At 36.5% G+C, this 16,128-nt stretch overlaps 2 protein-coding genes and 1 long non-coding RNA gene across 7 annotated transcripts; 2 read left to right on the forward strand and 1 right to left on the reverse strand.

The window, feature by feature from the left end:
* Nucleotides 1–46: 46 nt before the first annotated feature.
* LOC110644268 (AAA-ATPase At4g25835-like) lies at nt 47–1,872 on the forward strand. Its single transcript, XM_021796964.2, has one exon. It carries the CDS (start codon nt 238–240, stop codon nt 1,813–1,815), a length of 1,578 nt encoding a protein of 525 aa, XP_021652656.2. The 5' UTR covers nt 47–237; the 3' UTR covers nt 1,816–1,872.
* Nucleotides 1,873–2,223: 351 nt separating this feature from the next.
* LOC110644252 (uncharacterized) lies at nt 2,224–6,207 on the reverse strand. Of its 4 annotated transcripts, XR_009150442.1 has the most exons (5): nt 5,921–6,206; nt 3,762–5,709; nt 3,577–3,677; nt 3,185–3,478; nt 2,224–2,880 (listed from the first exon to the last, which is right to left on the reverse strand). It is a non-coding gene; the product is annotated as an uncharacterized LOC110644252 (long non-coding RNA). The 4 variants fall into 4 exon arrangements; XR_009150441.1 differs by having other exon boundaries at nt 3,185–3,677; nt 5,921–6,207; XR_009150440.1 differs by having other exon boundaries at nt 3,577–5,709; nt 5,921–6,205.
* A 97-nt stretch (nt 6,208–6,304) lies between these two features.
* On the forward strand, nt 6,305–8,671 carry LOC110644266 (putative RING-H2 finger protein ATL62). 2 transcript variants are annotated; one of them, XM_021796960.2, is made up of 2 exons: nt 6,305–7,081; nt 8,330–8,671. In XM_021796960.2, exon 1 carries the CDS (start codon nt 6,368–6,370, stop codon nt 7,079–7,081), a length of 714 nt encoding a protein of 237 aa, XP_021652652.2. In that variant the 5' UTR covers nt 6,305–6,367; the 3' UTR covers nt 8,330–8,671. The 2 variants fall into 2 exon arrangements, with proteins under 2 accessions (XP_021652652.2, XP_021652653.2); XM_021796961.2 differs by having other exon boundaries at nt 8,452–8,671.
* Nucleotides 8,672–16,128: the final 7,457 nt, after the last annotated feature.

Here is a 16,128-nt window from a genome sequence, read left to right on the forward strand (position 1 = left end):
GCTCTTATCTTTTATTTCTTTTTGTCTAACGACAGTGTTACTTGCTAAAACGATTCCTCTACAGACTCTCTGATCTGTGGTGTCCCAATCCAAAACGTCCTCAATCCCCAACTCAACCCTCTCTTCATATGTCATCTTTTTCACCTATGATATATATAAATTGAAGCACACATTACCTAGACAGAGACAAAATCACAATTCACCAACCAAAAAACAAACGACAATAGAAGAAGAAACATGGAGATTTTGTCGCAAATGTGGTCTCTTCTTGGCCTTCTCACAGTCATCCAAAACATCTTACCCACACAGCTCCTCTCCCTTCTCCGCTCCATCTACGAGTCCCTCCAAGACCTCATCTCTCCTTATTCGTACTTCGACATCCCTGAATTTAATGGCTGCTGTGGTGTTGACATCAATGACCTCTATCGCCATGTCAATCTCTATCTCAACTCAGTTAACTCTTCCACCTCCGCTCCCGTCTGCCGCCGCCTCACCCTCTCCCGCTCCAAGTCCTCCAACTGCATTTCCTTTGCTGTAGCTCCTAATCAAACTGTCCACGACACTTTCAACGGCCACTCTCTTTATTGGACTCACCATGTCGAAACTGTCCAAGACTCATTGGAAGAGAAACGCAGCCTCACACTCAAGTTACCAAAGCGTCATCGCCGCACCCTACTCTCACCGTATCTCCTGCACGTGACATCACGTGCCGAGGAGTTCCAGCGGGTGTCAAGGGAGAGAAGACTCTTTACTAACAATGGGAATGCCTCTTACGAGTCAAGATGGGTCTCAGTTCCTTTCCGTCATCCTTCCACTTTCGAAACACTTGCTCTCGAGCCCCAATTGAAGAAGCAGATAATAGAGGACTTGAATTCATTTGCTAATGGAAGAGACTTCTATCACAGAGTTGGACGCGCATGGAAGAGGGGTTACTTGCTCTGTGGTCCACCAGGCTCTGGCAAGTCCAGTCTGATCGCTGCAATGGCTAACTATTTGTGCTATGACGTTTATGATCTTGAGCTCACCAAAGTCACAGACAACTCGGAACTCAGAGCTCTTCTAATACAAACCACCAGCAGGTCTATCATCGTGATCGAAGACATAGATTGTTCTGTCGATTTAAATGCTGATAGAATGCTAAAAAGTACAAGAAAAAGATCCCAGCCATCATCCGGAAAGGACTCGGGAAAGGAAGAGGAGAGCGGCCGCGTCACCTTATCAGGGCTCCTCAACTTCACTGATGGGTTATGGTCGTGCTGCGGAGAAGAGAGGATCATAGTGTTCACAACCAATCATAGAGAGAATGTGGATCCTGCGTTGATTAGATGTGGCCGCATGGATGTGCATGTTAGTTTAGGCAATTGTGGGATGCATGCCTTCAAGGTCTTGGCGATGAACTATTTGGGGATAGACTCACATTCCCTATTTGACGTGGTGGAGAGCTGCATAAGGTCCGGCGGTGTCCTCACGACGGCACAGATAGCGGAGATATTGCTGCGGAACAGAGGGAATGCAAATTTAGCAATGAAGGAGGTGGTGGGCACAATGCAGGCAAGAATTTTGAGCAGCGGGAGTCACAAGGAGCATTTGATGGACTATGAAGAGAAGTTGACAAGGACACCGCAGAGCATGTTGGCGGTTGGGTCACCGGAGAATCGGTACTCGTTGCCGGGGAGGATTGGAGAGAAGAAGAGAAAGGAAGGCGGCAATAAATGGGAGAAGAAGGCAAAGTTTCTTGTTAGGCTCAGATATTTGACCAAGTCTGACTCTGGTGGAAGGGGGCGTGTGACTGAGGACATTAGATCCAGAAAATGACATATGAATGTTGGTCTCTTTGCTCACTGGACCTCCACCTAGGCCTAGCATAGAGAAATTTTGGGTTACTTATTTAGTATCTTTTGTTTACATGTAAATTTTCCTTTTTTTAAAAAAAAATTTATTTGGAATGAAGGTTTTATCAGGATAAATTAGTTTTCAACTACTAATTTCACAAGTTTACTTGAAAAAAAAACATCATTCAATCAATAAAATAATTGTATAATAACAAATTATAACATAATTTTATAAAATAAAATAAATATTTTAAAATATTATTTAATATTCATTTTCGCAAAACTCTTAGATTATTTCAATGCTTCAATATCATTTCCAGTAAATTTTTTCATTATAATTATTACAATCTCTTGAAAATTTGCATTTATGTTGCAGAATAAGCCGATAATATTACAAAATAAAAAAACATTTTCTATTAAAAACCATAAAAGTAATGCTCATGACAATCACATATGAAATATATTAAGTTCAACAACGATGGTCTTGCTAAGGCCTTTGAGTCCCTACGTTTGACCGAATCCCATTTTTGGAATCGACATCGTCACCCCTCCAGAGCTGCTCTCCTAGTTGTATGACTCCATCTTTGAAAAGTCTGATTGTGATACGATTGATCTTGATGAGTTGCTGATGGTTTGGGCTCAGGACCCATCCAGATGGCTCTTGAAGACGATGATCAAGTTTTCTCAAGAAAGCTGCTGATCTTGAAGCCACTAAAGCTTCACTAGCCTCTCCAGCTTAATTATACCTGCTGTTATTCTTACTTGTACTCTCAAACATTGTAGCTTGGGTTGCCCATAACAGAATGGCATAATTATTACTTCAACTGCAATCCAAGATGCCATGAGTGAGTTCTGCAGGTTGATATAGTGCCTGAATCCGTAGTGTCTGCTCTGAGGATCACTCGAATATCATTCAACTTGTATTGGTGCCTAGTGGCAATAACAGGCTCTAACCAAGTTGTAAATGGCCATTCAATCCGGAGTAAGACTAGCAAAAGCCGTCCAAGAGGATAAATCTATTTGATATTTTCTACCAAGAATGATGTCCCTTTGGTTACAAATATAAATGATATCAGAATATGTTTCAATTTATATACCTATTCACTGCTTGAAACTAGTTTAAAAAATCACAACTTTCAAAATGCGGCCATTGCACAAAGGTAATAATAAAGATGCTGAAGAAGAAACCTGCATGAAAGTATTTACCCAACAATTTCAATCAAGTGTAGATCAGTAACACAAGTTACCAAGCCAAAGCAACGGTTATCAACAGATGAGTCGGAAGCAACTAGGGGTTAACACTGATTTTATGGGGAAATCTAGTATATACACTGACAATGTCATCAACAAACCTTTTCCATCAATCTCATTCCATAGGAAATTGACATAATTTTGAGTGCCTAATCAGCATCATCTTCCTCACCTCCATCGTTTGAACCGGAGTCATCGTCATCAGCCAGACTCTGCCCTAGAGAAGTTGTAAATCAATAAGATCTTATGCATAGAATGGCAAAAACTTAAAGCTCCAAACACAGTCGAATTATCTGCCATATCATATGGCTTCAGCCATTCTTGAAGGCATATCAAGGCTTGTAATCTCTTCTGTTTTGGTGAATTTCAACAAGGATTTATCACTGGACAACAACCTATGGTAAACACACTATTAGAAGCCATCGTAGCCATTGGAATAGTCAAAATATCACAAGCCATTTTTTAAAACTCCGGATATTTGATTGAGCTTAACCTCCAATATTGTCAGACATCTATGTCACTATTAAGATCATGGCCAGCCTCTGCATTTTAGTCCGAAAACTAGCACTCTGAAATGTTTCTTCAAACGAAACACTATAATATCCATCACAAGCAACATTAGCGGAAACAACAGGTCCTGCACTATTAACAGAAAAGAAGCAAGAGTTTCTGACATACTCATTGAAAAACCTACAAAGACTGTCAGCAATGGTGCCAATAACTGCAGAGCATCACTATTGTAAAGTTTCGTATAACAGTACTCAATGTACTCGATAAACTTGATCTTGTACCATGGATCAAATATTGCAGCACATGACAATATCAAGCTACATTTTGGCCAACATTCAGTGACTTTCAATAGCATTTCTTGTTAAATCAATAATACAAAATAAATGTGATAGGACCCAAGAAGTGTAACACTGCCACAGTCCTCAAGGCTATATTTTCCCATAGGATACAATGAAGTCCATTGCTTGATTTCTTTTTGCACTTAAGAAACCAGATTGTGAACACTCACAGTGCTCCACATGAATGCAAAATCTCAAGTATGTTTGTGCAGCAAACAAAGTTGAGAGTGATTATAGAGAAGTTCAATTGCTGAAGGAAGGTTTTTTCTGCTTATATATAAGCAGTTGATAGTGTCTATTCAAGAGACACAAACATAGCGGTTATTCCATCATATCTTAACTGTTGAAAACTGAAAAAATTCAAACTGAATTTTATCCATTGTGGTTTTATTTTCAAATTATACAACATTTCCTTGACCATATATGTCATGAAATTTTCTGGGCCAATCACTACTTCAAAAAAGTGGCTATGAATCTTCCACACCACCTTGAAATACAGATTAGTAGTTGGATATATATTTCCTTGAAAAAAAGTGTGCTACCTCATCAAAGACCTTCAAAATTTTGCACAAGATACTTTTTCCCACTCAATATTCTAAAGCACCAGATGAACTTACATCAAATTGATCCATTTCTCATTGGTTGAAGGCCTCAATTCATCGTTGGATGACGGGGTTCAAACCCGATCAAGTAAAACTAGTTAGTCACAGCACAATGAAACCTTTTGTATCAGCCAAAGTGACCAAAATATTTTTCTGATCTTACATTGACAACATAAAGATAAAGTAGGAACTGAATTAAAACAAACAAAACAATATCACCTTAGAGAATTTAACTTTCAAAGGAAACCCCTGTGCCTTGCCAACACATGGCTCATCCCATCTGTTCTTGCTATAATATGCCACTTGAAATACAGCAAGGAAGATAAATAAAAGTTGAGTTCATCAGCCTTAAATTGTCTCCCTGAACTAAATCACAGCCATTGGACTCCTCTAGCTAATCATATAGCCAGCAAGCAAAATCATATGCTTTAACACCCATCTGAATACAAATGTAACTAAAGAAGCCCAAATCCAAGCAATCATTGTAAGCATAAATGAACTTCAACTTGCGTATTAATATTTTTTTGCACTTGGTCGCTTCATTTTGCAAAAATCTTTAAAAATTTTGAAAGGGTTTAACGACATAACTATAATCAGATAACGATAAGTATGATGAGAAAAGATATTAATTTAAGCTATTTTACTACATAATTGAAAGGAACTGTTTTTGCTGTACATGACATTGTGAACATGCGCTATCATAAACGAAAAATTGTTTCTCCAAATAAGTAATGGAAGTGTGCCAGTAGCTGCATTCATCAACTACTGCTATAGAATGCAGGTACGTTTGAAGTAGTAGTTTAAATAAAGCTTCTTAAAGCAAATAGAGAATGAAAAACATAACGAAATATTCAATAAATAAACCAAGTGATAAAAAAGAACCAAATGCAATAATCATTGCCCCTGCATTTGAAACAGGCAATGTACAACGCTAAAAATAAAACCAAGAAAGTCCGATTGGCGTTTCTAATTTATTGCATTTGAAGGCTGCAAATATGAAACTGCTAGAAATTCTTCAAATAAGAAGAATAATCTGCCATATTACTCACAAATCATCCACATTGAGATCAATGATTGATGGGAAGCATCAACGTTCAACAAGGTTAGAAAAGCTTTCATGGTTTGATGGTATATAAGTTTCATCCCCACAGCCTCCACCCGGTATTACTTTTATTTCTGCAAAAAGAGAAAGAGGCAAAAGGGAAAAAGAAATATGGGGACTGTAATAAAAATCCGTATTTACAGTTAAAGATGCGAGGGAAACACAAATTTGAAACAAAGGCCAAGAAACAGAAAGGTACAGATAAACAAACAGTATATGAATATATGATGGAATAAAAGGACAAGCAACAATAGAAAGGTAAGGGGAAAGGGATAAAGATCTAACCTTGAGAAATGAGGAACCAAAACAATATATGATGAGATACCAATACCATTGATCAGGTGCTGAGTGAGATGGGGCTTCTAATGTAGCAGAGAAAACCTAGCTAAACCATCGTGAGTGAGGTAAAGAAACCATCATTGATGGGCTAACTTTCTGATGTATCTGTCGATCAATACAATAAACGATAAGGAGCTGTGTGTCTGTCAATGACAAGGGAAGAGAGCAGGAAACGGGAGACAGAGAGAGACAGAGAGAGACGACAGATAAGGGGACACGGACGCTACCAAACTGAAACGCCTCAACTAAACATGCAAAACCGCCAGACCCTACATCATATTAATGGGCCCCACTATCCCATCCTTCTTCCTAACACTGTTCACACAAACCAAACTATAAAGAAGAGTTGCTCACTTATGTAGAAGAGAAGACAACAGAGGCTGAAGTGAAGAGATGTCATCCACCGAATCACAGCACCAAACATACTGGTGCCACGAATGCGACATGAGCATCCACCTCCTCTCCACCACCGCTGATCCCCTTGTTTGCCCTCACTGCCTCCGTGACCATCTTGAAGTGATGGATAACCCCACCCCCACTCCCACCACAACCACCGACACTAACACTTCCTTCCTCGACAGCCCCTCCTTCCGCCTCTTCTTTCTCCCACTTTTCAACTACATCAACCCTTCCGATGATGGTATAAATGCCACACTTTCCCTCTCCATAGACTCCATCCTTCCCACCATCAAAATCACATCTTCCCTTCTGGAGGGAATGGATGACGACCCAGTACTTCTCTGCGCGGTATGCAAGCACCAGTTTGTCATCGACATCGACGCAAAGCTCCTCCCCTGCAATCACTTGTTTCATCCTGACTGCATTCTTCCTTGGCTTAATTCCAACCACAACTCGTGTCCTCTCTGTCGCTTCCAGCTTCCTACACCAGCAAAGAACGATAGAACGGTGGTTCCTACGAGTGATTCTTCTTCTCGTTTGTCATCCACGTTGCACATGATGCAAGTAGAAGAACCTGGACGTTTGATGAACTGCACAGGCAGCTTTAATAATGTTGGGATGGAAATGGGATACTCTCATCAGGATGCTGACGATTGTTCTTTCCCTGATGTTGGGGTTTTATCCAACTATTTTCCTTTACACTTTTAGGTAGGTAACTTCCATTTCTGACTCATAAATATAGTATGCATTGGATTTTCATCTTCACATTGGCGCTTTTGCATAACGAATCTATCCATTACATATTCTTTTTGAAAGGAATGAGAATTAATAGACTTCGCTTCTCAATTGTAAAAAAATAAAATAAAATAATTTGACTATTGGTGTTTCAGAATTTCGAGGATTGTCAAATGGATTATAACATAGGAATATGAGATGCTTAATTTGAGACTTCATGTGGGATTGTAACATAGAAGGCAATCTTAGAAGCACAAATATGAAACTAATGTTATTCTTGGATGTACCATTACGTAGTTTTCAATGACCTTTAATAAGGCGTTTTTGCTGAAATTGTCGTATCACTGCTTTTGAATTTCTTAGTGAGATGATAAAATTTCAAGTATTCAGAGATTTTTGCGAATTTCACTCGCATTGAGGGTACAGCAGACTCTGAGTATGTAACAATGCTTACATTTTTCTTTTCTGTTGGCTTACTGATCTCAATTTCACTTCAATTAAGTAATGATTTGTAATGAAAGACCATGTTGAATGCTTTCAACTAGATTACTATTTATCGGCATTGTCTTGTTACATTATAGGTTACCGCTACTTTCAATAATCACAGAATTGTGCTTGCATTCTTATATTGTTTGCCTAAATACTAATGTCTTTGTCAAATAGATATTCATGCATGAGATTTTGTGTCTTTTTTAAGGTTAAAGAATGATTTTCATGTCTAATCATGCTAATGTTCTAGGTTTAAACAATTTTATTAAAGTATGTTAAATTGTCTCTGTGGATTTGTGCATAGGGCTCTGTACAAGTTTAGAGAGCCAGGAAAATAAAATATCCATGGATGGACTGTTTTCTTTGTAGTCCCAGGAAGTTTCCTTCTCGGTAGTGTTTTTAACTGTAACACGTCACCTAAAAAATTATTGACTGGACATGAGTGATATTACTTAGAGAGCGTGGAGGACTAAAAGTCCCAGTGCGGTTAGACTCTGGCCTTTTTGCTGCCTAGTTACACAGGAATCAGACCATTTGTGCAGGGCACATCTGAAATCATGAGATTGTCTTTAGATGTCCAGCTCTAGCCTGGTGCTTGCTTGATTAGATAGCCTAGTTCTGTAGCTAGCCTGTTAATTATTTCATGATATGGTCTGCTTCATTGAACAATTGAGGCTGCGAACTGGTATTTTTTAATTAATGAATATACCATTTCATACTTTTTGACTGCAGGTGATTAAAAGTGTTATTTGAGGTTTTTGAGGGCTCACATCTTAAAGCGGTTTAATTAAGTGTAAATTAGAGATGAGTGATCTTGATACTGCAAATAACGTTTGATGGTTTGAATTTTGAAGGGCTTGCTGGGAGCCGGGATTTTGTGATCATACGTCGGTTTAATGAAGTGTAAATCAGCAACAAGACGATCATTCAAATGCAAAATAACATTTTATGTTTGTGTATTCTCCCATCCGCCCTCCCTCTCTTCTTCTCCCGAACAATATTGTGTAAGCTAATATGTACTTTTGGGACTGTATTTTGACCAATAAATAGAAAGGTATTGCAATTTGCATGAAATTGTTGAGCTCGTGATTCTGGTGATGCAGCCAATTATTATTATTATTTTTTTTTTTTTCCCATGATATCTACTTTCCATCATTGTTTCTTGGTTTGAGTTGAGCAAAGAAAAAGTTATCCAACTGTTTGATTGTCAACAATTTTTGTCCATTTAAAGTGTTGCTAAAGGCAGTGGTTCATCATTTTTCACTGGATGTTGAGAGAACAAATAGAAAAGTCTGCAGCAACTTGAGTTTATGAAAGACCACCTAAGGCTTTCTTTTGTTCGTTAAATGGTCGTTTAGTGTTTGGGATCTTTAGTCTTATGGAATCTTTTAAGCCTTTCCTACAAAAGAAAGATAATGATGAGGATTGGGGGAAAAGAAAAGTAACTTCTACGAAGTGGGCAAATTTTATTTTGATATTGTTGTTAGCTGTGGATGATGTTTTGTTAGCAATTTATTTGACTAATCAGCTAACAAGTCTTTGGAAAAAGGTTACATTACATGGAGCAAATCAACAAAAGAGACTGAGGTGGCACCACACAACATGACATTAGAATATAAGTTAAATTATAATTTAATCTCCGAGAGACGACAAAATTTATTTATTAATTTTATATATTTTTTAAATTATATATTTAATTTTCTTTCTTCCATATAATTTTTCATTGAAAGTACTGTCAATTTTAATAATAATGACTAAATGCCCTTCACTTATTCGATGATTTATTATTCCCAAACAGCCCCTCCCCGTGTTGGCTACCTATCTTTCGTTTATCAACTTTCTCCCTCCTGTTGGCTGCTATACAGCCAAAAGCAGCGTCGGCCAATGACGACTAAGGGTGCAGCTCAAACCAGCAATCACCATAAGCCATAAGAGCGATGGCAACCTTCTTCTCGGCGTGAAACTCAACAACAATCTAACCCGAGATCCATGAGCTTTTGAGTTTGATTCGTTCATCAATGACAACAAATCACCCAAGACCTAACGTGTTTCCCTTCCGCTTATCCTGACGAACCTGCAAAGGCCAATAGCAGCCCTGAACATTGATAGAGGGCGAAGAAACTACCAGGTCAAATAGCTATCCGCGAGAGAATCGGGCTAGTTTCCTACCATTCTGATGTCAGTTGGGGGCGAAACCACCATTGATCATCTTGTCTCAATCAGAGGAACTGATTAGGCCCCTTCTCTCCGCCATCCGTCATCGGAACGAAAAGAGAGGGAAAGTCTCTCCTTCTAGTAATTATTTATATTTTTAATAATTATAATTTAAATTTAAAATTTTTTAATTTGATAAGACTCATATTTTTCATATCAATGAGTTATTTTTTAATAAAATAAAATTTTATAAATTAAATTATTACAAATTAAAAATATAATAGAGAGCATTTTAATTATTTTTTATTAAAATTAATATCAATTTAACCCTGATTTTAATAATAAATGCTAATTTATAAATTTATTAAAATATTAAAAATTAAATATAACTAAGTTTTAAAAATACAAAAGGTAAAGTATCGAATTTTATCAAATTTTAAAAATTAAATTAGAATTTATCTTAAAATTTATAAGTAACATGATTTTTGAGATTTGTTTTTCTTAGCTTCTCTAAAATTACTATGATACAAGGGAATTTTTAACATACGAAAGTATATAAATAACTAATTAATAAAAGAGCATATAAATATATTATTATTATTTAATATTTATCATAAATTTAATTAAAATAACAATCGATTATCAATTGAGTGTGTATACCATAAAAATTAGTTTGGCCAGGAAGATCACTCGTGTACTGCACGTAATCCTTATCATCCTCCCTTGTGGTCCCATTTGAATGATGCTAATTCTTCAAGAAATTATTCAAATTTTAAACTTATAAACCCACGTGAAGTTTCAACCTAATAAATTTCACATAATTGTTAATACCATTTTGCTATTTCATCAAACTTATTTACTACTCTCCTTCCATAAAAATGAGTTTACTTTTTTATATATATTTTAAATTATAATTTTTTTAAGTAGTAATTTATTTATCTTTATTTATAATTAATATACTTTAAATAATAAAATGCATTAGTTTTAAAAATAATTTAGTAAATTGAGTTATTTAATTCTTTTTGAGAAAAAAAAATGAGTTATTTAGTTTTTAAATGAAAAAATATGAGTGAATGGTATATTAAAAAAATTAATAAAATTTATCATTTTAATTATATTTTCTTAAATTATGTAAACATAGAAGAATGTTTATCTTTGTAGGACTAGGAAGTACTCCATTGAAACCAAATAGGCTATAACCATAGTCCCAAGATTGACCATGTCCTAATCATGACTCATCCATAGCACCAAACTTCTACGTAACAGAGTAGGTAATAAAAGTAAAATTTATTCTGGAATGTGGATACCAAATTTCTCTGAAGAAGTCAAGGCTTGTTATCATTCTATGCGTGTCACCAATTAGTAAGGATTAAAGAATTGAAGATGACAATAAATAAATACCAATTCCCCTGGTCAAACATGCAACCCTAATGCTTTCCCTCACTATATATAAATATATCTATTCATCTCCATCACCTCCATTATCAACGTTCCTATTAACTTTTAAGCTCTTGTATTCCCATACGCAACGTGAAAAAGATGATGATGGAGAGCAGCTTAGGTGACATGTTATTGAAGGTGGCCATGTTTGCTATTGTGCAAGCACTGGTTTATATCATCCTCTCAAAATCATCAAACATCTTCTCCAAGACCATGGACAGAGCATCTAGCTTCAGGACAGCTCGCTCCGTTAGCATTCGACGGATTCTTTCTGCGCTTGAAGACTTACCTGGTGAGCTATCTCCTTCTCCAAAGAATTCGCCACCATCCTCTACCATAGAGAAGTCAACCGATAATAAAGATCAAAGATCATCATAGGCTTCAAAATATACATGTTTTGATTATACTATTTCTGTGTTTAGTTTGTTATAGTTGTGTGTACATGGATTTGATGATATTATTCGAATGATTCTTTTGATTTGTTGTTTGAATTGATCTCCTGTTTTCAAATCAATGGGTTTCTCTTTTTCTGTTTTGGGTTTTATTTCGCATATTATTAATCTTTAACACAACTTTTGTTTGGACTTCGGATGGAGCTGGATATGAAAAGAGAATGAAAGGAGAGGAAATGATAAGAGAAGAGTCAACCGATAAGATATATCATTTCTTGTCCAGCCTGCCAATTAGGTACTTGTGGCTCTTTATTATTGTTCCTTTCCTTCCTCCTTGGGCCTGCTTGGTTTAGCGCCAATGAGAGGTTAATAAATATAAAGAGGAGTATGTAATTCATATAACTTATTTAGAAAAAAGGCGAATTAATAAAGATTGATATTAAATAAAGGTAAGTCTTATTTTTTTTTAAAAAAAATTTTTTAAATTTTAATTTTCCTTATACTCGAATTTAAAATATGTGGAAGGAAGATAAAATTATAATTATTTTGTTTCTTACGGCCTTTAAATTTACTTCTTTTTTTTTTTTACCTTTTTATTCAAATAATAAAGAATATACATTCCATTTTTTAATCTTTCCATGAATTTAATCTTGCCAAAAGACCAAGCCTCCATATCCCCAGTATTTAATTACGTTTCAAATCCAACCAGCACTTTAAATTCAAGATTTAGAGAATTGTAATAGGAATGGAAGAGACTGATTTTGTCACGACCCAACTTATGGGCCGGACCGGCACTAGGACCTGGGCCAGCCTAAAGCCCTCGAGGCCCGTAGTAAGCCTAACTGTTCATTTACCCAATTCTAAGGCCCATTTGGGCCCAATTTCAAGAAAACAAACGGACAGAGTCCGGCCATAAAATGGACTTTCCAACGGGGAGTTTTCAACTCACCCGACCTGTAAACACAATAAATTCTCAAATGGGGAGCTCAGCTCACCCTCCACATACTCATCAACATAATAACAAATGGGAGCTCAGCTCCCTCATCCAATCCATCAAAACAGACATAGAATATTAAGTTTACAGGTCCAACATGATAATAATATTACAGACCAAATTCAAATAATTACTGCTAACACATGCGGAAATTCTAGAAGTAAATAAAATTACACAAATATTGATAAACAACCTGCGAAGTAGAAAAGGTGTTAACCTGAATAAAATATCCTCCTGTGGCCTGTAAAAATTTTTGAACAAGAGTGAGCGTTCGACTCAGAGAGTAAAATATCAATTTTAACCATAATCTCTATAACTATCTAAAACTAATGCACCCTGTAGAGTGAAATGCAACATCAACATCATTTTCACATCATAACATCAAAAAGGTAATTTGGAGCACTCACACACCCTGTAGTATCAATCATAACATATGGGAGCTGATCCCCTATACAGCTCTCTTAAATCCAACCTGGTGCCAGCGAATTACTCAAGCTCGGACTTCCACTTAATAACCAAACCGAGGGTCCCAGCGAATTACTCAAGCCGTGACTACCCCTCGAAGGATCGGGTCCCAGCGAATTACTCAAGCCGTGACTACCCCGTCCTATCCATAGTCCACACCACATCACACGCACGCACATTGCTCCAAATTATCACAACAACATCCATGGCACTTTAACAGTTATCAATGCAACATAAATCGTGCCTAGAGTTTAACTACATAAATATATGCATATAGGTGATGCATGGGCATGCTTGAACATATAATAATATCGAAATTACAATTAAAATTAATATTTTACTCACAGACTTGACGACAATCACTGTGGCGGCTGGGCGGAGGAAGAAGGCTGTCCCGGCTCACATGACAATTATATTACAATTATTTAATACAATTGACTCAATACAATTCAAGAAAAGACCAATTACGTCCTAAGTCGTAGAAAATCCAGTCTCCCTATACCTAGGACCTACCCAACCCGCAAAATGGCTCAAAACACACTTCTATATTCACAATCCATATATCCACAGTTCAATCATATCACAGCCCTCCCGCCCATCAAATCAGTCATCCATCACAATACGCAAAATTTCAATTTAGTCCTTATTATTGATCATTTTTGCAAAAACTGCCCAAACAAGCTCTAAAAATTATAAAACTTTGCCCCGCGGTCCTTAGCAATATTACTAAGCTATTGCAAAAAGAATCGTAATTTTCTAAGCTACCACGAATATTTTATTGATTTTTAATCCTATTTAAGCACTAGAAAATTATGAAAAAGCAAGGTTCGGGTTTACCTTTGCCAATTCCGACTTCGGGGACGCACTCGAGACGTCTGACAATGGGGGGTTAGCCAAAACCTCGGTCCAATTCGGAGACTTTTCCTGTAACGGGTCTGTCTGGCTGGAATTTCGCAGATCCGATCAACTGTCGAATTTTAGCGAATCGAGGATACCTACACGAAGCCCATAACACGGGGGTTAGTACATAAATTTTTTTAGAATTTTCTAAGCTCATTTAATGCTCGGAAAAACACTGCGAAGTTCCGTGGGACCCACCGAAAAACGGTGTCGGAAAAATTCGAAATTTATGTCGTTGCGAAGCTCTCGACGAATGGAGCATGCTGGTAGCCTCGGTTTTCTCGTGGGATTCACGGTTTTCGAGAAATCTAGCCCAAAAGTCGAAATGGGCTAAAATCTTCCCGAGCAAAAATCGGACAAACCGCTCGATAGATTTCGGCGTTCTTGGTGTCTATGGAAAGCTCTCGCCGAGTAGATGATTTTAGACACAAGACCCGGTCCAATTGGTGGCCGGATCGGCCGGATTTGGCCGGGGAAGCCGAAACGGCGCGCGCGGGGCGTTACGCTTTTTCCATTGCTTAGCGCTACCGGGCCGGGAGGGTCGGCAACGCCACTACTGGGGCTGGCGGTGGCTAGCCGACGGCTGGGGGTGGGGAGGAGAGAGAAAACGCGAGGAAGAGAGAAGGAGGAAGGAACGCGCGCAGGAGGAAGAAAAAGAGAAGAAGACTGGTCCGATTCGACCGGTCCGATCTGGTCCGGTTCGATTCAGAATACAAAATTTTGAATTTTTACTCTGCCTCGAGACCGAAAACGAGGTCCAAAAATTCCGAAAAAATTCCATAAAACTCAGAAAAATACGTAGACTCCAAATATATTTTTAGTTTTGCCACGTGGTCTTTAAATTAATTTTTTAAAAATCATTAAAGTTTATATTTTCGGAAAATCGAACCCGATTTTTAAAATCCGAAAAATCTCAAAAAAAAAATTCCTAAAATTTAAATAAAATTAAAATACCAAAATGCTCATAAAAATTAAAATTTTGGGGTGTTACAGATTTTAATTGATTCAATTTAATTTTGATTTTAATTAAATTTAACGGTTAAATATTTTTATTTTTTTATTCATTTTTATTCAAAATTAAATTTAATTGATTCAAGTTCTACCAGTATTTGATGAGATTATACATGGGGAATTTTGGAATTGTGGGACCTAAATGCCGATGCCGTAAGTCCATAACTAAAAACCTTAGCACAAATGAAACTTAATTACCATAGATTTAACCTTGTTTATATTATAATTAATCTTTTGTTTTTTTTTTTAATGAATCTTTTGTTTCGACAATGAATTAGTAGCAATGTATGTCCAAGGTGCACAATCAAAGTTACTTTCATAGCAACATTCTGATGAACATGAGGTAACCTTATTTAAAGAAAACTAAAAAGTTGCCCGTATTTCAATCTTTATCAATCCAAGAATAACTCATAATTTAATAATTGATAAGCATCAAAGTTGTGTATATAAATTCATACACGGAATTCACAATTTCTAATGAAAATCCCATTACGTGTTGATTTTGCCACAATTGAATCGAGTGCATGATTAAACGCATCTATTGGCTCAGCTGTCGAAGCAACTAAACATTATTTCTCACAAATAATTGATATCATAAATCAAAATCACATCTTTACTCAAATGACAAACCATATGCATGCACATTTATTTATTTTGAGATTAAGTATTTGAAACAATCAAGCTTCTACTTTTTTTATAAAAACTTCAACTTGTAAGCTCAAATTATCAAATTCTAAACTCAAACTATAGTCTCATTTCAAGCTTCAAAAAAAAAAAACAGCAAAATAAAACAAATGGATGAGGAAAAGTATCGGATTCTTGTGACAAAATTTTAGTGACAGCCATATCTGTGGGCATGTGGGGATTTACATGAGTCCTGTGTGTTTCTGATGTTTCAGCACAAGCTTTTTTAAGCTCTTCCTACCCCACGAGCGCTTCCTCTGTTTATACCTAGCTATAGCTTTACACAGTCAATTCACTTCTTCAATAAAAAAACATGGAATTCGCTCTTTAGTTTGGTGAAGTTAGATATATATATATATATATATATATATATATATGAACAATGTTTAGAAGTTTATTAATTAAGAGTCGGTAAAATAATCAACCTCCAGAAATGATGAAAAATCTTTTTTAAAATAAATCATGTGTAGTTGGGATTTCAAACAACATCA

This window comes from Hevea brasiliensis, chromosome 8 (assembly GCF_030052815.1).
Source record: "Hevea brasiliensis isolate MT/VB/25A 57/8 chromosome 8, ASM3005281v1, whole genome shotgun sequence".
NCBI classification, from domain to species: Eukaryota; Viridiplantae; Streptophyta; class Magnoliopsida; order Malpighiales; family Euphorbiaceae; genus Hevea; species Hevea brasiliensis.

Bases quoted from the DNA above. Each gene is read 5' to 3' on its own strand.
- LOC110644268 (XM_021796964.2), top strand. From the start codon at position 238: ATGGAGATTTTGTCGCAAATGTGGTCTCTTCTTGGCCTTCTCACAGTC.
- LOC110644266 (XM_021796960.2), top strand. From the start codon at position 6,368: ATGTCATCCACCGAATCACAGCACCAAACATACTGGTGCCACGAATGC.